The following is a 24,356-nucleotide window of genomic DNA, read 5'->3' as shown; positions in this document are numbered from 1 at the left end:
GCAGAAAGATATTTAAATTAATGTGCCAGTGATAATGGGGTAATGACTAGTTATTAAATAAACCCAGCATGATTTGTAAAAGTGAATCACAAATTATGGTTCCCAGTCATATTAGCGCTCATCCACATTAGCTTAAATCCTGTGATGTGATACAAACAAGGAGGAATTGTGCACCACTATGTGCAACCTGTGGCGCACAGTGGTGATATAGACGCTAGGTGTTGCTGTTGTCCATGACTAGAAAGAAAGACCTGGTAACTCTACCAAAGTGCATTTTCTAGCAGCTCAAGATTCAAGCTGAAAGAAGAGCAAAACAGTTCTGTTCTAGAATTTTACTGCAAATTCAGTGTTCCCAGGTATTTGTTTCTTTTTCTGGATAGCAGTGCTAGAGAACCACGGTTACCACAGGAGGAATGTATTATATTCCAAATCATTTATTTTGCTGCTGATGGAGTGTGCCTTTACCCAGAGAAGGTTGCTGATTGATCTTGAAGGATTTGGAATGCCAAGGATGCTGCTGAGTCTACTGAAGAAGACTGATCTTTAAAAAAAAAAAAGGGGGGGGGACAGCTCGCAGCCAGGCCATTGTGTTGTTAAATATTCTAAAATGTCCGGATGTGTGTTACAGAGCACAATAGTGGACGATCGAGGAGCTGCATGTGCAGACAGTAAGTTGAGCTTTTGGTCTTGTATTCTGTTATCTGACTACAGAAATCCTCAATATTAATGGTAATCCCCCCTTTTTTCTGCTAAAGAGCTAAGAGCTATATTAGTAAGAATGAATCCCTGAATTCCAGATATTGATATAACCCTTTTGCCACTTTGAGTTAACCTCAGACGGTTGAAGGAGGATATAATCTGCTAAACTAGAAAGTACAGGAGTGAGCAGTAGTGAATAAGAGAGCGTGCTTAGCTTTTGAAAAATCATTAGTCAAGGAGAGAAGTTCCATTCACGATTTCTCGTGAACCACAAAAGACAATAAATCTCCTCAGAGATCTGGCATACCACAACGTTCTTGCATTTTACTGAAACATCTATCTACATTGTCAGTTTACCTGAGAACTTGGAGAAAAGTTTCATCATTAGTCAGGTAAGTGAAATGGATATGAACAAAGAACATAGGTGAGATTGGTGGAACATGGTGTCAATCAAGCTTGTAAATATTTCATTGTAGTCCAGAAGGCTGGAGATGCAAAGGCTTAAGGTGTCTGGATTTTAAAACTGGAAACAGCTTCAGTAACTGAGCTTCCACTGACATCCTTTGCATTTCACACCTAAAGATGGATGTTGTGAATGAAAACCATCTTTTCATGTGATAAATTTGCTTACATATCTTTATAGTTTGTCTTGTTGGTACCATGGTAGACTTTGTGGAACTGGACGACGGTGGGGGGAGGGAGAAGGCACAGAGAAGGGGCACTTCCTGATATCTATTCTGTGAGCAATGGAAATCAACCATTAACATTCTTTCATTTAGGAAGGGGCATTTCTGGATCAACAGAAGAGTGTCCAGGGAGAGTGGGTTCTCCCTTTTCCTGGAATGTTGCTATTCAGATCTGGGATGAATGGCAGAAAATACCTACTTATCTAGAAGCCCAAAATGAGCTGTTTTGGATGAAGACATTGAATTAAAACTCTCCATGAATGGGGATGTGACTCTCTCAGACAGGATATTCACCATTTAGCGCAACCAGCATTGCTAAGAGGATCTGAGTTACAACATCCCACAACAGACACAATATTCTGATCATTGACCTGGGCACTGGCCTACACAGGCTAGCTCAAAATTCTATCATATTGTCTTGAATACTATCTTCTCATTCCCAGGATCAGATTTAAATTAAAGCTCAGCCATGAAGCTCATCTACTGCAAGCTGTATTCACAAACGAGACAATGTCTTTAATTTAGGGAATGTTTTAATGTTACATTCCCAAAGCGAAGCGATGATGGCTGAAAAGGATACCATCCAGATAAGAACAGCCATTGTTTGACAGCCTATGAAGAAAATGCAAAAAGAGTCGTTGAACTGTGTGCCTCGAAGAACTGGTCTTGGATGTACCTCTCTCCACCACTCCAGCTCTCAAAGTTTTTTAAAGCAGAACCTAACTCAATTCAAGTTTTCAACAACATCAAGAAAACCTTAGGTGAGACCCCATGGTTAGAAATACTCTAAAGTTAATTTGGTTTGCAACTTTTAGGAGTTTTTTCAAGGTGGGATACTGAAGGCATAACCACAAACATTTCCTTTGAAAAGGAAAAGTAGGAGGCATCTAAAGAATTGCACTGATTACCTAAGGAGGATTTGGATGAGTTGAAATTTACAAAGATTGTTTTCTATAGCTTCAGATGGCACAATCCAGTGCATGAAAGCTATAAGAAAGGAAATACTAGCATTGGTATAACTTCCTGATGGCAGTGGCTGTTCAATACTGGAATCGACTATCTCAGAAGTTGATCGGGATCTCCTGCCTTGGAGCCTTTGAAACAGAGGTTGGATAGCCAATTGTCAGGGACACTTTAGCTGCTTCTTACATTGTCAGAGGATAGACTAGATGACCCCTGGAATCATAGCCATCAGTTCAATTCTATGATTCAGTTATTCGAATACAGTACGTTTCAAAACATGCCCAAGAGAAGCCAGTTTGTACATCCTTCTACACTCATCCTTAAGGAGGAAAGGAGCACATGATAAATCTAGTGGTGTTTTGATTTGAATGTATTTTTTAAAAAACTAGGACATACTGTAGATATTTTAATAAATGGCTGGAATGGTGGCTTCCCAGACCCACTGTGACACTCACAACTAAGACAAAGTCTCAGTCCAGTAGCACTAGCAGCTACAGGATCTCATCGAAGTGGTCAGGCTCATGGTGATCAAGGGATGCAAAATGATGGCTCATCCTAATCCTTTACCCTGACTATTAATTTGGGGATTTCAGAATAAACATTTCTTTTCAGAATCTATTTAGTTTGTGGGCAGGGGAAGGGACACAAGTAAAGGGAGATGACAGAGAATTGAATAGCTCAGTGGTTTAGCTGTCCAATTACACAGCCAGAGGTTGGGAGTTCAATTCCCCACTGTGCCTCCTACAAATAGATCTAATCTGTGTGGCCTTGGGCAAACTGCTTAATCCCAAGGTGCTCCCATAAGAAGGGAATGGTAAACCATTTCGGAGTACTCTTTCCCTAGAAAACCTTGAAAAGGGTTGCCATTAGTTGATTATTGCTATTATTGTTAAATCAAATTATATGTCATTTGCCAGTTTATTCTTTTCTACATGTTTGCTAATAATGCCAGAGTTCTTCTATAGATGGTGAGGAAGGACTTTCTTTTTGTAGAAGCCATGTGATTTCTTCCAGCAAACTTGTTTTTCTGTGTGCTTGGTAATTCCAGCTCTAACAGAGTTTTTCACCAATTCCCCTGTCAGGGAAAGAGATGGGTGCAGAAGGTGAATTAGTATTCAGACCTAAAATGTAGAATGTATTCTGAATGTGCATACCAATGTTCATTCATTCAATTGCAGTTTTCAGGCAGGACATTGCTTTTTTCGCCATCTACTCCCCCACATCAACATTTTAAATGCTTGGCTACTGTTTGAACCTGAAACATGGGATTATGCCCTGAGCATTAATGTCAGTTTTCATTCAGGTACCTCAGAACCCAAAGGATAGAAACAAACATGTGACCATAAAAACATCAAGTGCCCAACTGGTAGATTGAATCCAACCTCTCCCTTTAATTTGGCCAGTTATGGCCAAATAGATATAAAAAGATTCATATTGCAAGGGACACATGCAAATTGGCCTAACAAAACGGAGACTAGATTGCACATATTAAAAAAGGATCCCCCCAACCCCTCCTGGTACAAAGCTAACATGCCAACTCAAAGAGAAAGTTGTGCCAATTTGAAAGGAGAAAAGGAGCAATCTGGGGTCTTCAGCACAATATCAGCCACCACAGCAGGTGATTCAGAACAGGATTAAAGGAGAAAAAATGTAGGTAATTTATTATACTTGGTATATTTCTTTTCTGCTTTTCTTCCTTCAAGTTGCTTAAGGTGGTGTATAGAGGGTCCCCAGGAAGTCTTCCACCCAGACACTGATCGGCCACAAAATTGTTTAGCATCATCAAACTTCTAAATGCCAGTGTGATGTTAAATACAGTGACTGTTCACACAACTTTATAAATACATATGACAACTCAAGAGATTGGTTCATCTAGCTCAGTATCATCTAGACTAACACTGGACTTCGATTTGCTATGGATGAACCTGTTGGCAGGGATGTTTTCTACCATTGACCTAGGCCGTAAGGGAAATACACTGGGGCTTGTATTGAGTTACTTTCCATCTGCAGAATGCATGTGCATGATGGGTGGTGGTGGATTACAATTGACCTCCCATCAATTTCAAAATGGGACCTGGGAGGTATCCCGCATACACCTGGGGAGAATTTGAGCTGGATGCAGGGGTTATGGGACAGTGGTGGAAAGGAAGTGAGTACTGATTTTTCCTTGGTCTTGGTGACAGGATCCCTTGCTTTTGTTTCCTTCACAGCAAGATAATCACAGGACATGGGGAAGGTGAACTGGTAAGTATGAATGAATTTCCTCAGCAGGTCATGATGAGGGGAGCGCATGTGTTCTGAAAAACAAGAACGGACAAATCTCAGAAGGACTAGGGACAACTTTTCAGACATTTAGTGATCCCAGAGAGGTTACATGCAGATTGTGCAGCTTGGAAACAACGAACAGTAGACGAGCCACGCGGACTGCAATGGTGAAGAGGAGGAGCCTAAAGCAGGTTCAGGGCAAAGTCAAGCCCTTGATACTGCCTCTGCTTATAGGTAGTGACAAGGCAGCACTGCCAGAACCATACTGCATCTCCCTGTCAGGGATGGAGGCAAGGGCACATACAACGAGGCCAAAGATCCCCATGTATTGTCAGGGGTTAGGTTAGATGATCCTGGAGATCCCATCCAAGTCTACAATTCTATGATTCAGTTCTATGATTCCAAGAGTATTAAAGAAGTGCAACTAAATTTTCATACAGGTTTCACCTGGGAACGTGCTTAATTCACAATGACCTGGAATTAACAGAATCATCAAACTAGGACTGGTATGACACAAGTTGAAATTCTTACTCAGCCTCGGAGTTCCCTTGGTGACCTTGGAGTTGCTAGCTCTGGTGGTTGTGAGGAGGGGGCCGGAGGGGACCATGCATACCACCCAAAGCTCTTTGGGCACTTTCTCTCCAATGCCCTTGGAGAAATGGCGGAATATGAAACCTGTAAATATAAATAAACAGGGGAAAAAAGAGAGAATCTATTTGCCCTCGGTTCTCACAGCAACAAAGAAAACAACAACAACCCCACACTTCATTCCTAAAGACCATATAAACAGAATATTTTGACACAGTTACTGAACATCCTGAGGGGAAAAAAGCTTGGAATATCAGATTTCCAACAGCCCAAGCAACAGAAGTAAAATGAAGAAGAAAATAATCTATATCATCTACTGGCATATCATACTGACCCTTCAACATAAAGACAGTTGAATTGTTATAATCACCTTCAAAAATACGTATGTGGAATCCAGTAACACATATTCCAGTAAATGTTGTAGCATGATTATGATCAATCTAAATATGAATTTCTGTTCATTCAAAAGGAGGTGACATCAAAACTACTCAGAAATCCTAAAACCTACACATGTTAGGTAAAGGAACTGTACTTATCCATCTAGTCGCATGATGTCGCTCTCTGCTTAAATATCTTGTCAAAAATAAAAGGGGGACGAAAGGGTTTTCCTGTGCTTTGTGATGAGAGATCATTTGGTTCCTTTAAATGGAAGAACAAAAGGGACATGAGCTGCCTGGATGCATTCTTTGAAATTTGTTTTACAAAAATCTTCCACAAAATAAGGGAATTATACAAAACATTTCTGAGATAATTTATCCATGTGGAGACTCTGCAATGGGGAATAGGCAGCTGCTGCAGCTGATTCTGCTCCACACTGCCTGGAAAATGGGGAGCTCCCAGCTCCATTACTCTGTGCCGGAGGAATCCCAGCATGGCACATTTGTGGGCCGCATCGCTCAGGACCTGGGGCTGGAGGTGGGAGAGCTCATGCCTCGGATGTTCCGGATGGAATCTCAAGGAGATGGGGACTATTTCAAGGTAAATCTGCAGAACGGGATTTTATTTGTGAATTCACGGATAGACAGAGAGGAGCTGTGTGGCAAGAGCTCTTTTTGCACCATTCATTTAGAGATTATTATTGATAAACCATTGAGAGTTTTCCATGTGGAGGTGGAAATCAAGGACATAAATGACAATGCTCCTGTTTTCTCAGCAAGTGAACAGTCTCTAAGTGTTGCAGAATCCATACTTGCCAGCACACGTTTCCCTCTGAATGGAGCATCTGACGCAGATATTGGTTCCAATGCTCAGCTCAAGTACAAACTGAGTTCCACAGAATATTTTGCTGTTGAAGGAAAAATAAATGACCAGCACAGTGGATCACTGATGCTCATTTTAAACAAACCTCTGGACAGAGAGAAAATCCCAGTACACCGTTTAGTGTTAACAGCCACGGATGGGGGCCAACCAGAACTCACAGGAACGGTTCGCCTTGAGATCAACGTGATGGATGCAAATGATAATGCACCAGTGTTTAACCAGTCAGTTTATAAAGTGAATTTATTAGAAAATGTGATGGAGGGAATACTGGTTGTTAAACTCAATGCAACAGACTCAGATGAGGGAACGAATAAAGAAATTTTCTATTCCTTCAGCAACAACATTCCTGACAATATTTTTAGCATACAGTCCGACACAGGAGAGATCAGGGTGACAGGGAAGGTTGACTTTGAAGATATCAGTGTGTATACTATTGAGGTGGAGGCAAAAGATAAAGGTAACCTTCCTTTGTCTGGACACTGCACTGTCTTTGTTGAAATTTTAGACATAAATGACAATGCCCCTGAGATGTCAGTGAAACCCATGCTGCTGCCGATACCCGAGGACTCCTCGCCAGGGGCTGTGGTCGCCCTGATCAGCATCTCAGACAGGGACTCTGGATCCAACGGGCAGGTGAGCTGCTCCCTTTGGCCCACTGGCCTTCCTTTCAAACTTGAATCTACATTCAAAAATTATTATTCACTGGTACTAGCGCACCCACTGGATCGAGAGCAGGTAGCTGAGTTTGAAGTGGTGATTGTAGCCCAGGATCAAGGGATTCCATCATTATCAGCTAGCAGCAGTTTAGTGGTACCCGTCAGTGATGTGAATGACAATGCACCTGCTTTTGCGCAACCCTCCTACACGGTCTTTGTGAAGGAGAACAACCCACCAGGAGCTCATATCTTCACAGTGTCTGCTTCAGATCCGGATATGGCGGAGAATGCCCTGATCAGTTACTGGCTGGACGAGAAGCTCTGGCCACTTTCGAGCTACATTTCCGTGCATTCTGAGAGTGGGAAGCTGTATGCTTTGCAGCCCTTGGATTATGAGAAGCTGAAGCTTCTGGAGTTCCAAGTGAGTGTCAAGGACGCTGGGATGCCCCCCTTGTGCAGCAATGTGACCATTCAAGTCTTTGTGTTGGATGAGAACGACAACGCCCCAACAGTATCTGGATCGGAGGAGCCCCCTGTTATGGTGGTAGTCCCTGTCACGGCTGGGTATTTAGTGGGCAAGGTCCGTGCTTTGGATGCTGATTCAGGATACAATGCATGGTTGCGGTATGAGCTGCATGAGATGACCAGCGGGCCATGGCAAGTAGGACTGTATAGTGGTGAGATCAGTACTAAACGTGCTCTGGATGAAGCAGAGGGCAGTAGCAGCCAAACCCTGCTGGTGTTGGTAAAAGACCATGGGAAGCCACCACAGTCAGCTACCACCACACTGAGTGTATCTCTTGTGATGAACACCCAGGCAGCCCAATCTGATGCCCGTCTTCCCAGGATGGGAATCAGTCCAGGACTCCTGGTGGACAATGTCAACATCTACTTAGTTATTGCCATATGCTCAGTCTCTAGTTTGTTCCTGCTTGCGGTTGTCTTGTATGTGGCACAGAAATGCCAGAGGCAGAGAGAGGAGCCTATGGTGTATGGTCCTGGCACAGCCACACTGGTGTGCACCAGTGAAGTGGGCAGCTGGTCGTATTCAAATCGTCACAGCCATATATTGGCAGGAGTGAGTGGTGAGGTTGGTACTAAAAGTGACCTGATGGTTTTCACCCCCAACATACCTATCTTTGCCGAAAATGGGGATGTGGGAAACATGACAGAACTGGTCCCTGATGTATCTGAAGAGGTAAGTCCCTAATATTACCCACTTAAGTTTGTCATGTAATGAAGCACTCTTAACAGTACTAGACATGTCTGAATAATTGCTGGGAGATGATATAATGTCAGTTTTTGAAAATATATTTTAGTTAGAGAAGTTTTTGTCTTTTGGTACTAGGTGAATAACCTTGTTTCGGCTATAAATCAACCATGTCAGACAGAGAGTTCCAACACTGAACAAAACTTGATGAAAGAATCTTTACTGATTACAAACTTTCTTAGCTTATACCAATGTCAGTTATCTATGTCTACATCTATTTATCTCACTATAGATAAGACTGCAGAATATAAACCAGGTCTGACTGACAGATGCAGCATGTGCTACAGAGGTGGTGGGTGCCTTATGTTACCACTGTGGAATGAATCCTCCTGATTGCTACTTGTTGTTTCTATATCAAAGTAGGAAAAAGCTATTAGAATTTCAATGCCTTCATTGTCAACGTTAAAGTTGTGTAATTTGTATGTAGTCATGATTTTTGTCTTAATGTTTGACTGCAGTCCTGCTTTGGGACTTTCATCAAGTCATTGCTGCTTTCTGTCAGTAACATGGTGCCATCCGCATATCTTAAATTACTGATGTTTCTTCCACAACTTTTCTGCTCCCCTTTCATCTGAATCCTCTATGATATGTTCTGCATACAGCTTAACAATGATAGGGACATAAAATGCACCCATGTCTAATATCCTTGCTTATTGGAAATCCTTCTGTTTCTCCATATTCTGTCCTATCAGTAGCTTCTTGTCCACAATACATATTGTGCATCAGGGCAATGAAATGCTGAGGCACACCCATTTCTTTCAGCACCATCCGTAGCTTCTCATGATCCACAGTCAAAGGTTATGCTGTAGTCCATAAAGCACATATCTTCTAAAATTCCTTGTTATGCTCGACAGCTGGTGGATATTTGCAATGTGACCCTGAGTGCCTCTTCCCTTTTGGAATCCAGCTTGGACATCAGGCATTTCTTGCTCCATAATAGGTAAACACCTTCATTGCAGCACCTTGAGCATTACTTTGGTTGCATGAGAATTTAAAGCAATGATCCAATAGTTACTACATTCCTTGGCATCCACTTTCTTGGGATCTGGAATATGTACTGAGTGTTTCCAGGGTATGGGCCGTTGTTTCCTTTTTCATGTTGGCAAATTCTTGTTAAAATTTTGACAGTCTCAATGGAATGAAATAGTTCTATCAGTATTCAATCTACCCTGGTAATTTATTTCTTCCCAGGGCTTTCAGAGCAGCTTCAACTTCACTTTCTAGACTTGCAGGTTCTTCACCATGGGATTTCTCTTCAAAGGAATTTGTCATTCCTTCCTCTCTTCTGTATAGATCTTCAGTGTACTATTCCCACCTTCACATTATTTTCTCCTGGACAGATAATGGTCTTCCCTGTTGCTCATTCAACATTCCTAATCTAGGCTTAAATTACCCTTTGATTCCTTGGATCTTCTGGAAGAGATCTGTTGTTTTTCCAATTTTGTAGTTTGTTTCTATTTTTTCACACTGGCCATTGTAATAGTTCTGTTTGTCTGTATCTGAAAAGTGGCATTCTGGACTCATACCTTGCTTTTGTCACTTTTGCTTCTCACCTATCCTTAACAATTTTGTTTCTTCTGTCATCCATGTAGGCTTTTTTGTTTTTAATAGAAGAATCATCCTTCTACATCCTTCCTTAATTATATATCTGGTTTCAATCCACAGTTCTTCTGGCTTATATCCTATTAAATTTAGTAATGCAAATCTGTTCTTTATGTGGAGTGTATTCCTGAGAAATGTTATTTAAATTATATTTTGGCACTAGGATTCTTTCATTGTTCTTCTTCAGCTTTACTCTCATGTCTGATATTATCAGTTCATGATCACTACCACAATCTGCTCCTGGTCTTGTTTTGGCAAAGAGAACATAACTTATCCATTTCCTGCTACCAATTAAGTAGTCTTTTGATTTCTATATTGGCCATCTGACAATGTCCACATTTACAGTCATCTGTCCAGGTCCTCGAAGCATCTATTTGCAATAAACAGATTTGTTGGCTCCCACAACTCTATGAATTGATCTGTGACTATTAAGAAACACTAATAAAAGAGAGTGAAATTTACCGGGTTTCAGTATAATCTGAAATAATCTCTTAACAAAAAAAGTATGGCATTGCTTCTTAAACTCAAGGCATTTTGTTTATTCATGAGTCTGTTTTCATATGAATTGGCCCATGTAATGGGTAATAATAGATATTAAATATAGAAAAAACTCTAATAACTCTTACTCACAGCCATCCAGAGGTGATTGTGGACAACCCCCCGAGGGTCTTCCACGTGGAAGTGGAGATTGCAGACATAAATGACAATGCTCCCCTTTTCAGAACAAAGGAGGAAAACCTGTTCATTCTAGAATCCAGACTTGTAGGATCTGTTTTCCCTCTAGAGGGAGCTTTAGATGCTGATGTTGGTACAAATGCAGTGTTAACTTATCACCTCAGCCCCAGTGAACATTTCACATTAGATTTCCAGATGAATGGTGATGACAACTCCTTAGACCTGATAATAAAAAAGTCTTTAGGCAGGGAAGAGATTTCTGTGCATCACTCACAGTTACAGATGGTGACCAGCCTGTGCTATCAGGCTCATTTCAGCTCCTGATCACAATTCTCGATGTGAACGACAACCCTCCAGTCTTTAACCAGTCAGTGTACAAAGTACAAATGTTAGAAAATGCCTCCAAGGGGACCTCCGTGGTTAAGCTCAGTGCCACTGATTTGGATGACGGCATGAATAAAGACATGACGTATTCTATTCGTAGTGTAACTCCACCCAAATCAAATTCCATGTTTAGGATAGACGCCAATACTGGACAGATTACACTGAATAGTGAACTGGATTATGAGGACACTAATTTATATGAAATTCGAGCAGAAGCAACAGATAGAGGTGCTTACCCCTTGTCTGGACACTGCAAAGTTTTAATAGAAATTCTGGATGTGAACGATAACATTCCTGAGGTGTCAGTGACTTTCTTATTGACCCCAGTGGCAGAGGATTCTTCACTGGGGACAGTAGTTGCCTCAATCAGTGTTTCAGACAAAGATGCTGGAGTTAATGTGCAAGTGAGCTGCTCCCTTTGGCCTTCTATACTCCCTTTTGAGCTGGTGTCTACTTTCAAAAATTACTATTCACTGACATTTTCCAAGCCCCTGGATCGAGAGAAGGTGGCAGAGTACAGGGTGATAGTGACAGTTCAGGATCAAGGGGTTCCAACACTTTCAGCTACCAGCAGCCTGGTGGTGCCCATTGGTGATGTACATGACAATGCACCAACTTTTGCTCAGTCTTTCTACGCAGTTTTTGTGAAGGAGAACAACCCACCTGGTGCTCACATCTTCACATTGTCTGCCTCAGGCCCAGATGTGGCTGAGAATGCCTTGGTCAGCTATTGGCTGGATAAGAAGCTCTGGTCACTGTCAAGTTACATCTCAGTGCACTCAGAGAGTGGGAAGCTCTATGCTTTGCAGCCTTTGGACTATGAGGAGACGAAGCTCCTGGAGTTTCAGGTGAATGCTAAAGACACTGGAGTACCCTTCTTGTGTGGCAATGTGACAGTGCAGGTTTTTGTGCTGGATGAGAATGACAATGTGCCCGTGGTATCTGGGTCAGAAGATATGACACTTGTCCTGTTGATGGTCCCAGTCCCAGCTGGACATGTGGTGGACAAGATCCATGCTCTGGATGCTGACTCAGGCTATAATACATGACTTCACTATGAGCTGCATGAGACCACTAGAGGACCTTGGCGAGTGGGACTATACAGTGGTGAGATCAGCATTACACGTGCCTTGGAGGAGATGGAGGGCGGCTGCAGCCACAGTCTTCTAGTGCTGGTGGAAGATCATGGCAGGCCAGTATTGTCTACTACTGCCACTCTGAGTTTGTCATTAGTGGCAAGTGTCCAGGGCACCCACACTGTTCATCTTCCTGGAACAGGAGACAACCCTAAGCCCATGGGAAACAATGTCAACATATATCTGATCATAGCCATTTGCTTAGTATCCAGCTTGTTTCTGCTGGTGGCTATAGTATACATGGCTATTAGGTGCCAATGCCAGCTCCAGGAGCCAATGGTATATGGCCCTGGCACAGCTACACTGGTATGTGCTAGGCAAGTGGGCAGCTGGTCCTATTCAAATCACCACAGCCACATCCTAGCACACACAACTGGGGAGGCTGGTGCCAAAAATGATCTGACGGCTTTCAGTCCTGGCATGCCTGTCACTGTGGAGAATGGCACACAGCAGGATCTGCTCTCTGCAATGATTCTCTCTTACAGTTCTATGTATATATTTCTGTAACAATATTTCCACTCCTATTTTAATATCAACATCAATTTTCCTCCAAATATTTTAATGATGGCTTGTGTCTGTTTATTTTGTTTTGGTCTTTCCAAGGTGTCCTAATATATACTTGGGATTTTTCTTTTTCCATCTTATACAAGCTTATAATTGAGATATATATTCTGATTTCAGTATCTATCCAAAGTTTAAGTTCAGTTTTTATAGATTTTTAAATTATTTGAGCCTTCAGTTTTTTCTTCACAACTTTAACACTGTTTCTGATATTTTTTGGATTAGCTATTTTTAAGTATGGAACCTAGAAATTATGCAAATATATAGAACTTGTACAGAATTAACAAGTTTTGAAGTTGCCTGGAATTATTGCAACAAAAGAAAGTCTTATAATGAGATACCCAGATGAATTTAGAAAAGCTTGTCACTGATCGTCTGGCTTCATTCTGGGATTAACCCTTCACTGGTATAATTTCAGCTACGACAAATCACAGATTTCTGTTCTTTACCTGGTAGGTCTATAAATCTCTGTAAGACTCCTGGGGGAGTCAGGTGTCCTTATAAGGTTTTGAAAGCACTGAATCAGAGAAAGAGTAGCTTGTCTGAGGCCATTTGCTGAACTCATGGTAGAGATGTGATGTACTTAGAAATATCCTACTTCAACGTGAGCTCCTTAACCAATATAATATTCTATGTCTTAGGGTCTAAGAAATTTATTGAAGCCTTCTAATAAGCAGTGACAAGCATAATTAAGCAACCACTGGCCATTCTGTTTTTCAACAACCTCAGCTTTTGGTAATGGATGCCCCCCCAAAAAAATACTCAATTTCTATCTTAAAAACTAGGGACTGGGTCATTTTTATGCATTTATTCGACTCTTATTAAAAGCATGCCCAGGAAGATGTTGAATTATATATATTTTGAGGCTGTAGACTTGTGCAGTGCTGCAAAAAGTTTCCATTTTGTACTCTGCACTGTTTAAGATCTACATAAAATAGCTGAAGAAGGCCAGTCAGAAATCTGGCTGAAGTTTCACCTATCTGTGATAGTCCCCATCTTTTTGTTTCTCTTTTCTGTTGGATCATAGGGAAGGAATGAAAATTTGAATTTGGAAGTTCTCGAGGCTGTGATGATGGATTGAATGTGGTTGACCCAACACAAAACTGAAGTGCGTTTCGAACCAGCAAAAGTATTATGTCTTGCAAATATTTTTGATTCCAGTGTAGTTGTATTACCTGTTTTTGATTTCAGGGTCTTTGTACATTCTGACAGCAGAATTGGGTGATGATCTGGGGGCATTAAAGAGTTTCCCCTCATTCCACAGCTCCTAAAGGCATCTCCAAGATGGAAGAGATCTCTAGGAATCCCCAGAACTTGAAGGTGGAAGAAAAAGAAGATTTTAATCCCCCCTAAATAGTTACAGTTGATGACATCATCCCAATTGTACAACATAAAGTTGCACAATAGGATTCTGGCCTTAGGAAAAGTTGGGAAGGACAAAAATATGGTTGCTTCTGTTTTGTGCAGTTGTTCTGGCATGGTTGCTAAGAGTTTTATAGGCTGACCCCTTGATTTGCGTGAATGTCAACGTGGGTTCATGTGATGGAAATTGACTCTCATGTCACTAATATGAAGTGTGAATTGGGCCAGAGTGGACCAGTCCCAAGCAATTCAGACAACACATAGAACACATCACAGTCTAAGATAAAAAGCTCTGGTACATTCTGGAATGAGGCAATGCTGGAACAGAGGAAAAATCTCCACCCTGTACTCAATAGTAAGGAGTAATGAGGGTAATATACTAAGACACATAATACTGGCATGCTCCTTCAATTAAATATGTCAATGCCATGTGCCAAATGTCTACAAATACTCCTCTTCAAGAACAGCTGGTTTGAGAAAACACCACAAAACACTCCACGTTTAATTACCTGAAAATTTTCCGTGAACCCTATGTTACAATATACTGTACTGTACATTAAAACAGAAAGCCTAGGCTCAGGTAACTTCAGTGTAGCCGTTTCAATCTTTTCATCGCATGGTGTCGCTGTGTAATAAAGAATAGTGTCAGAGGCCTGGATAAGTCAGCTCCTCCTTCCTTTGTGCAGAAAATCTGCAGCAAGCGATTGAACCACCATGACTGCTTGACACAGGGACAGAATGGAATATTTAAAACAGAATTAATAGAAATAACTATTTGTATCTATTTGAGGGCCAGGAGGAAATAAGAGTGTCTATCCCTTTGTGTTCTGGCTGGAAACTATTTACAATGGATGCTTGGCAACAACGCTCCTTGATGAAAAGGCAGCTGCTGCAGCTGGTTCTTCTCCACACTGCATGGGAGATGGGGAGCGGCCAGCTCCAGTATTCTGTGCCAGAGGAATCCCAGCATGGCACCTTTGTGGGTCGCATTGCCCAAGACCTGGGGCTGGAGGTGGAGGAGCTGGTGCCTCGGATGTTCCGGATGGAGTCAGAAGACCAGAAGGACTATTTTGAGGTAAATGTTCAGAATGGGATTTTATTTGTGAATTCCCGGATAGACAGGGAGGAGATATGTGGCAAGAGCCCTTTGTGTGCCATTCATTTGCAGCTCATTGTAGATAAGCCCCTGGAAGTCTTTCATGTAGAGGTGGAAATCAAAGATATAAATGACAATGCTCCCAGTTTCTCTGTGAATCAATTAAATCTCTTTCTATCAGAAACAACAGCATATGGTTCTCGCTTCCCACTAAAGAGTGCATCTGATGCAGATATTGGGAAAAATGCCCTTATTGAGTACAAGATTAGTTCAAATGAATATTTTGTTTTGGACACTCAAAATAAACAGGGCAAAAACGTGTTGTTGGAGCTTGTTTTAAAAAAGACTTTGGACAGAGAAGACACTTCTTTTCATCTTTTATTGGTCACAGCAACAGATGGGGGTCAACCACAACTCACAGGTACAGTACAGCTGATGATAACTGTGGTGGACGCAAATGACAACAGACCTGTTTTTAATCAGTCAGTTTATGAAGTGAGTATACCAGAAAATTCAGCTAATGGGACTCTTGTTGCTAAATTAGAAGCAACAGATCTTGATGAGGGCATTAATAAAGACATTTCCTATAGCTTTAAAACACCTTTGCCTTCTAGTGTTCAAACAACATTTGAAATTAATCACAGTACTGGGGAGATCAGGTTGAAGAGAAAACTGGACTTTGAAGAAGTCAGTCTATATGAAATCCAAGTACAGGCCACTGACAAAGGCCATCCACCAATGGAAGGGAATTGTAACCTTTTGATAAATGTTTTAGATGTGAACGACAATAGCCCTGAAATATTATTGAAGTCACTTTCCGTGCCGGTTCCAGAGGACTCCCCACCAGGGACAGTGGTGGCACTAATCAGCATATCAGACAGAGACTCTGGGGCAAATGGACAAGTCAGTTGCTCGGTGGGACCTCCTGGGCTCCCCTTTAAGCTGACCTCCACCTTCAAGAATTACTACTCTCTGGTGGTGGCTGAGCCCCTGGATCGAGAAAGAGAAGCAGAATACCAGCTGGTTGTGATGGCCCAGGACCAAGGGGTTCCAGCACTGTCCACCAGCAGCAGCCTGGTCGTGCCCATTGGGGATGTGAACGACAACGCTCCTGCTTTTGCTCAACCCTCCTACACGGTGTTTGTGAAGGAGAACAACCCTCCAGGTGCCCACATCTTCACCGTGTCTGCCTCAGACCCAGACGCGGGCGAGAACGCCCTCCTCAGCTACTGGCTGGATGAGAAACTCTGGTCTCTGTCCAGCTACATCTCTGTGCACTCCGAGAGTGGGAAGCTCTATGCCTTGCAGTCCTTGGACTATGAGGTGCTGAAGCTGCTGGAGTTCCAGGTGAGAGCCAAGGATGCCGGGATGCCTTCACTGTGTGGCAATGTGACCGTGCAAGTCTTTGTGGTGGATGAAAACGACAATGCGCCTGCAGTGACCGTGCCAGCAGAGGAGACGCCCACCCGGGTGGTGGTTCCCATCACAGCTGGGCACATGGTGGGGAAGATCCGTGCCCTGGATGCCGATTCAGGCTACAACGCATGGCTGCGCTATGAGCTGCCTGAGGGGACCGATGGGCCTTGGCGGGTGGGCCTGTACAGTGGTGAGATCAGCACAGCCCGTGCCTTGGAGGAGGCAGAGAGCAGCAACAGCCATAGTTTGCTAGTGCTGGTGAAGGACCATGGGAAGCCAGCTCTGTCAGCCACAGCGACATTGAGCATTTCACTTGTAGTCAATGCCCTGGCCATTCAGGCTGAAACTCGGTTTTCTGGATCTGGAGGGAGCCCAAAACCGCTGGTGGACAACGTCAATGTCTATCTTATCTTAGCTATCTGCTCAGTATCCAGCTTGTTCTTGCTGGCCATCATTATGTATGTGGCTTTGAGATGTCATTGTCAGGCCAAGGAATCCATGGTGTATGGTCCTGGAACAGCCACATTGGTTTGTGCCAGTGAAGTGGGAAGCTGGTCCTATTCGAATCGCCACAGCCACATCTTAGCAGGTGTGGCAGCGGAATCTGGTGCCAAAAGTGATCTCATGGTTTTCAGCCCCAACATCCCTGTTTTTGCAGAACATGGGGAGGTAGGAAATATGAAGGAGCTAATTCAAGATTCATCTGGACAGGTGAGTTCTTCTAAGAGCTTTAACTACAGGGTTCAATGCTTTTCAGGTAATATGTTAATTTTCTCAACATGAAAATATAAAACTGCACTGGTAATTGTTTTTAGCATGTTTTTGCTTCCTTGTTTCTTTTGTTTATGGGTTTCTCTCATTTGTAGAGTGCCCTTGCTGTCTTTCAGGAATCAGGACAATTGATGTATTTTAAAATGAATCAAAATGAATCATACCATACAAAGTGCATGTCATCAAGTAAAGAAATTATTCATTTCCCAAGCCAATTAATTGTAGTTAACCAGATCTGCTTGGATGTTAGCCGATTTGTGCAAGCTGAAGAAAATTTTAAAAGGGGGTGAGGGCAGAGAAGAACAGAATATTTCATAGCTGAAGATTGTTAGTACAGTTCTTGGCCAGTAATAAAAAGTGTGTGAAGGGGTGAACAGACTACACAATTGTGAGGTCTACTTTGTTTTTAGTAGAACCCCCCATGTCCATTGACTGGAAGCAGGTCGAAATAGACTTTTCCGTTTCAATTGCCTATTTGACAACCCACTCCCATTTGCACACACTTAGGAGAATCACTGAACCCAGTGGGACTAAGTAAACACATAGGTAAAGATTCCCCTTGACATTTACTCCAGTCATGTCCGACTCTAGGGCATGGTGCTCATTCCCGTTTCCAAACCATAGAACCAGCATTTATCCGAAGACAGTTTCCGTGGTCATGTAAGTAAACACATACAAGATGACTAAGTGAATGCCTTATTGTAATTGCTGTTTGAAATGTTGTGGATCAGAAGATTTCCCATTCTCCATTAAAGCAGAGACCTACCATAGCATTAGCAGTAAATAAAAGGGGTGTTATAAATCTGCTGAAATGTTAACAGAAGCACCCATCTTATTCATGCTTTTTTCTGAACAACTGTTATACTGAGGTCTACTGCCCCTGGTTCCAAAGGGGGACATATATCTATCACAACTAGTAGACGTTGATACTCCAATTATGAATCAGTCCAGTCCTCTTTAAAGCTGTTCAGGTTGGGCATTATCATTGCTTCTAGCTATAGGAAATTCCACAATTTAATAAAGTGCTACTTGAAAAGACTGAATAACTCAGCAATTAAATATCTAGCTGTGGATGTTTCCATAATTTCTGCCTCTGGATCTTTAACGAGTTTCCAACCCATAAGACAATGTATCCTATGATCTCATGACTGCTGTGATGATTGCTCAAAAGTCATCTGTTGTAAAAAGAAGAGTCATTGTAAAAAGAATTTTTGAAGTCCTAGTAAACAATGACTACCAGACCACTATTGTCTATGTATTTTTGACACTTGCAAGGAAATTTTAAAGCTCCTTATTCTACCCTCTTGAAAATTTCACTTCAGTTCAGCGAAAATATCTGCCTTGTATCTTCAGCAAAGAAGAGAGATGAAAATAATTAAAGCATCTTTTGAATAATTTCGGTATCCCTGCAATCTTTCAATGTTTCAACTGCCTTCATAACTGATTTTCTGCTCTGAGTGTACTGGGAGACTTCTTTTCTAAATGGACCGGATGCTATTAGCACTGTGCTCCTCCAATCCTTTTCTCCATCCTTAATTGTCTCCTTGAATGTTCTTTGTACAAGTTTATGTCACTTTAGATTTTTCTCATTTGGGCATGTCTCACAGTCTGAAACAAGCCTTTCAAAAATGATGAGAAAACTTAATTTGAAAAAAAGTTTGAGATGAAAAAAGATATTTGACTATGTAAACTTCACAGTGTTTGAAAAAAGGTAGCACAAGTCCTTGATACAATTTAAGAAATGCTGTTCATGAAGGATATTAGTAAAAAACCAATCTCATTTTGTGCCCTTGTACAGTGTTGGATGACAGTGCTAATACATGTAGCAAGTAGTGGTGCAACAGGCAGGGAGCTGGACTGTGTTTTGCCCCTTCTGTCTTTTCTACAGATTGGTAGTCTTAGTCTTCCTTCCCTCTTTCTTGTTTCTTCTTGCTCCTCCACTTTACTGAGAGATCCAGAAGGCAGCTCTAGGCACTTGCATAATAACTCTTCAAAGACTTTCTTCAGCATGATCCAAAAATGGCCTCCTCAGGAAATAATTCCCCCTCCCTCTTGCATTACTGTCAGTCTGAAGACTATTCATTTCTATTTGGCAGTCTTAGGCTGAGTACTAGGCCACTGCATTTTGCCAGAAAAAGTACACATCAACTTCACACATTGAGTTTTGATGGCCAAAATCCCGTAAAAAGAACTGCAACTAGAACAGGCTTATTAAATCAATGGAACTTACATAGGTGTTGACTCATCAAACCCCCACTGGTTCAATGGACCTAGTCTAGTTGTGGCTTACTACTGCATTTCAGGCATTGACATTGATGAGACATTTTCCCAAACAAACATATAGGTTCAGTACAATGTCAGTTATGGCCCATCAGATTAAAGTTGCCATGCCATGCTATGCACACTAGGATCACTGTGGGGGTAGTGATTCAGTCTTGTGAGAATTGACAGCAACATACCCAGCAGGTGAGTGCCCCCACGCCACACGATCACTCTGGATTTCATGCATTTATGTTTCCTTCTGAATTTAGGCGAGTCTGCTGGATTTAGAGAGAAGAAATAAGATTTCCTCAGTTCAACATGGTATTCCTGTCATACTGTTGAATGCAGTAACCAAGAGCTGCGTTGTAGGAGGGTGTAGCTTTGTATTTTCCAAACTTATAGGTTTTATTATGAGATGATTTTTTTAAAATGTTTACTTCACCTATGAAGTAGTACTACGTAAGAACAGAGCAATTACATTAGGTATGAGTATTTACTTCTGTTTTGAACATGGTGATCGTAAGGGAACCACTGACAAAGAATTAGAGTGTATCAGGCAAAAAAGAATTAGATTGTCTTTGTTTCACACATCCTTTTGAATAACAAACAAATTACTGACCTGTGCAGTGCTCTATGTTATATATCTACATCTTCTTCTATATCTATATATCTGGGTAGAGGTAACAGACATTTGGGATTGCCAACATTACCACACATTAAATGTTAACACTTAACATGGTGAAGATCTTGAATTAATTTTGCAGATTTCCTATAACATATATTTCTCCTGCTTTTGGAGGAATGGACTGAATTCCTCTGTATTTCTTATGAGCTATATGGATGGTGTTTTATTGACTTCACAAGACATGGAATATGAATTCTGAGAAAAAGTCTTCCTAAGAATTTTTAAACCTACACATATCAATCAAACGGAAATTGTAAATAAAATATGAAAAATTAAGATGAGGGTGTAATGTCTCAGATCTTAAGAGACTGTTCTTTCTAAATTATTTCTCTTTGCATTCTGTAACCACACCCACTCTGGGCCCATCAATCTAGGGAGACACCTACGGTGTATCTTAAAATACATGTAAAAGTTCATCTAAATGCTTACACAGTCCCCAGCTGAAAAATATGTAGAAACTGGAACAATGATATGGATCAATTTCCACAGAGCTTCTTTCTCACATACCTCAGCCTTCTTCCCTCTACTTTCCATGATTATACATTCTTTATTCTCAGTCTCAAATTTGATTTATAGGATTATGGATCTGTTTTTAAAATTAATTAATCAAAGATGCAAAACAATGCCAGAGACAGTGTTCTTTATCTCAAGATCTTGAGGATAGGATAGAAAATCCTGTCCCCATCAGCACTATTTTGGTGATGGAGATTACTGAAACAAAATAAACTTTTCACATTCTTAAATAAATGTGAAACCTATGAATGATATTATTTCTGCCATTGACAATACAAGATAGAAGCTGCTGGGTACATAATGCATTAAATGAAGTGATCATGGTAACTTCTTCATGTAAATGTAAATAACGAATAATTTGAAGACATTTCCCAATAAATATGTTGTCGTGATTATCATTTAATATGAATTAAAACTGATGACATCAACTGGAGTTTAAAAAAAGTTCTATAGCCAAAATATATGGCAACTGTACTTACCTATCTAGACACATGATGTCGCTCTCTACTTAAATATCTTGCAAAGCATAAAAGGAGGGGAGAAAAGGCTCTTCCTGTGCTTTGTCATCAGAGATCATTTACTTCTTGTTACTAGATGAAGAAAAGGGATGTTACTAGGCTATATTAAGCTGTTTTTAGTTTATAGCTTTGTAAAAAACCCACAGATCCCACGAAATAGATGAATTAAATACACTATTTTGGAGAAGATTTTTCCATGTGGATACTCTGCAATGGGAAGAAGGCAGCTGCTGCAGTTGATTCTGCTCCATACCGCTTGGAAAATAGGGAGCGGCCAGCTCCATTATTCTGTGCCGGAGGAATCCCAGCATGGCACCTTTGTGGGCCGCATTGCCCAGGATCTGGGGCTGGAGGTGGGAGAGCTCATGCCTCGGATGTTCCGGATGGAATCCCAAGGAGATGAGGACTATTTCAAGGTAAATGAGCAGAATGGGATTTTGTTTGTGAATTCACGGATAGACAGGGAGGAGCTGTGTGGCAAAAACATCATCTGTACCATTCATCTAGAGGTAATTGTAGATAAACCCTTGGGGGTCTTTCATGTGGAAGTAGAGATTACAGACATAAATGACAATGACCCTGTTTTTTCTGTCAGACAGCAGAATTTGTCTGTTCTAGAATCAAGGGTTCCAGGTTCCCATTTTCCAGTAGAGGAAGCTTCTGATGCAGACATTGGCATCAATGGTCAGGTGACATATAAGCTCAGCCCCAATGAATATTTCTCTGTGGAAGAGATAAAGAATTATGAACACAGTAAATCTTTGGTTCTGACGTTAAAGAAACCTCTTGATCGTGAAGCATCCACTGAGCATCACTTGTTACTTTCAGCAATAGATAGTGGGCAGCCACCACTCACTGGCACCATCCTACTTGTGATCACTGTGGTGGATGTCAATGACAACCCACCCTCATTTAACCAGTCGGTTTACAAAGTCAAATTACTGGAAAACTCTGCAGTTGGAACACTCATTATTAAACTGGAGGCAACAGATATGGATGAAGGAATTAATAAGGAGGTTTCATACTCCTTTAGTAACCTTGTTGCTCCTCATATAAAGGAAAAATTTAGCATAGATAGTAATAATGGAGAACTTAGGGTGAAAAGAAATGTGGATTTTGAAGAGAGTATAGCATATGATATTCAAATTGAAGCAACAGATAAAGGTGGTTACCCCTTGTCAGGACATTGCAAAGTTCTCATCGAGATTTTGGATGTGAATGACAACAGCCCCGAAATGTCACTCAAGTCACTTTCAGTGCCGGTTCCAGAGGACTCCCCACCAGGGACAGTGGTGGCACTAATCAGCATATCAGACAGAGACTCTGGGGCAAATGGACAAGTCAGTTGCTCGGTGGGACCTCCTGGGCTCCCCTTTAAGCTGACCTCCACCTTCAAGAATTACTACTCTCTGGTGGTGGCTGAGCCCCTGGATCGAGAAAGAGAAGCAGAATACCAGCTGGTTGTGATGGCCCAGGACCAAGGGGTTCCAGCACTGTCCACCAGCAGCAGCCTGGTCGTGCCCATTGGGGATGTGAACGACAACACTCCTGCTTTTGCTCAACCCTCCTACACGGTGTTTGTGAAGGAGAACAACCCTCCAGGTGCCCATATCTTCACCGTGTCTGCCTCAGACCCAGACGTGGGTGAGAACGCTCTCCTCAGCTACTGGCTGGATGAGAAACTCTGGTCTCTGTCCAGCTACATCTCTGTGCACTCCGAGAGTGGGAAGCTCTACGCCTTGCAGTCCTTGGACTATGAGGTGCTGAAGCTGCTGGAGTTCCAGGTGAGAGCCAAGGATGCCGGGATGCCTTCACTGTGTGGCAATGTGACCGTGCAAGTCTTTGTGGTGGATGAGAACGACAATGCGCCTGCAGTGACCGTGCCAGTAGAGGAGACGCCCACCCGGGTGGTGGTTCCCATCACAGCTGGGCACATGGTGGGGAAGATCCGTGCTCTGGATGCTGATTCAGGCTACAACGCATGGCTGCGCTATGAGCTGCTGGAGGGGACGGATGGGCCTTGGCGGGTGGGCCTGTACAGTGGTGAGATCAGCACAGCCCGTGCCTTGGAGGAGGCAGAGAGCAGCAACAGCCATAGTTTGCTAGTGCTGGTGAAGGACCATGGGAAGCCAGCTCTGTCAGCCACCGCGACATTGAGCATTTCACTCGTAGCCAGTGCCCAGGCCATTCAGGCTGATGCGCGCCTTCATGGAGCAGGAGGGAGCCCTAAGCCGCTGGGGGATGATGTCAATATCTATCTCATCACAGCCATATGCTCAGTGTCCAGCTTGTTCTTGCTGGCCATCATTACTTACGTGGCCTTGCGTTGCCGTTGTCAGGCCAAGGAATCCATGGTATATGGTCCTGGAACAGCTACATTGGTTTGTGCCAGTGAAGTGGGAAGCTGGTCCTATTCCAATCGCCACAGCCACATCTTAGCAGGTGTGGCAGCGGAATCTGGTGCCAAAAGTGATCTCATGGTTTTCAGCCCCAACATCCCTGTTTTTGCAGAAAATGGGAAACAGCAGGATCTGCTCTGTGCAACGGTTAGTGACCTCTCTTTCAATGTGCATCTTGTTCTAAATATTTGCTTAGTAATCCTTTTCTTTAGATATATTCATATATTTTCAAAGATTTTGCAGTTCATTATGAAGCTCCGGAAAACAGTAATTCATCTTTCACCCTAGTGATTTTTAAGAAGTTGTGTATGTGTGTTTGTTTGTGTTTTCTTAGAACGTTTCTTGTTTCAGACAATGACTTGGTCCATATTGAGTATCCATGTTGAGAATAATGGAAATATCATTTGTAATATAGTACCAATAACCACAGTATGAACAACTCAGACCATCTAATTGTAGTTTGTTGCTGTTGAAGATATTACGCATAATGTTCTCCTTCTGAACTGTAAATCAACACTCTAGCATTTCTCAGAAACAATGCAGTTATCCTCCATCATGTGTGGTTTAGAAAGCAGCACAAGAATTCTTT

General features: G+C 42.0%; 2 protein-coding genes and 1 pseudogene across 4 annotated transcripts in view; all 3 read left to right on the top strand.

Moving 5' to 3' along the window:
* Window positions 1-241: 241 nt before the first annotated feature.
* LOC110082095 (protocadherin alpha-C2) overlaps window positions 242-24,356 on the top strand; it is a 239,021-nt gene continuing 214,906 nt past the window's right edge. For 2 of the 3 annotated variants that reach the window (XM_078392504.1, XM_078392494.1), the window contains exons 1-2: window positions 242-668; window positions 4,559-8,315. In XM_078392504.1, coding sequence (XP_078248630.1) covers window positions 5,976-8,315 — 2,340 coding nt within the window. In that variant the 5' untranslated portion in view covers window positions 242-668; window positions 4,559-5,975. Of the gene's footprint in view, window positions 669-4,558; window positions 8,316-19,748; window positions 23,915-24,356 lie in introns of those variants that run through there. The other variant, XM_078392495.1, reaches the window with a different exon arrangement.
* On the top strand, window positions 8,832-12,691 carry LOC110071447 (protocadherin alpha-3 pseudogene; annotated as a pseudogene).
* LOC144583061 (protocadherin alpha-8-like) overlaps window positions 14,179-24,356 on the top strand; it is a 35,089-nt gene continuing 24,911 nt past the window's right edge. The window contains exon 1 of the mRNA XM_078392505.1: window positions 14,179-17,330. Coding sequence (XP_078248631.1) covers window positions 14,955-17,330 — 2,376 coding nt within the window. The 5' untranslated portion in view covers window positions 14,179-14,954. The remainder of the gene's footprint in view (window positions 17,331-24,356) is intronic.

The sequence above is a fragment of the Pogona vitticeps genome, chromosome 4 (genome assembly GCF_051106095.1).
Source record: "Pogona vitticeps strain Pit_001003342236 chromosome 4, PviZW2.1, whole genome shotgun sequence".
In the NCBI taxonomy this organism is placed as follows: Eukaryota; Metazoa; Chordata; class Lepidosauria; order Squamata; family Agamidae; genus Pogona; species Pogona vitticeps.
This window is presented reverse-complemented; position numbering and strand designations above follow the sequence as displayed.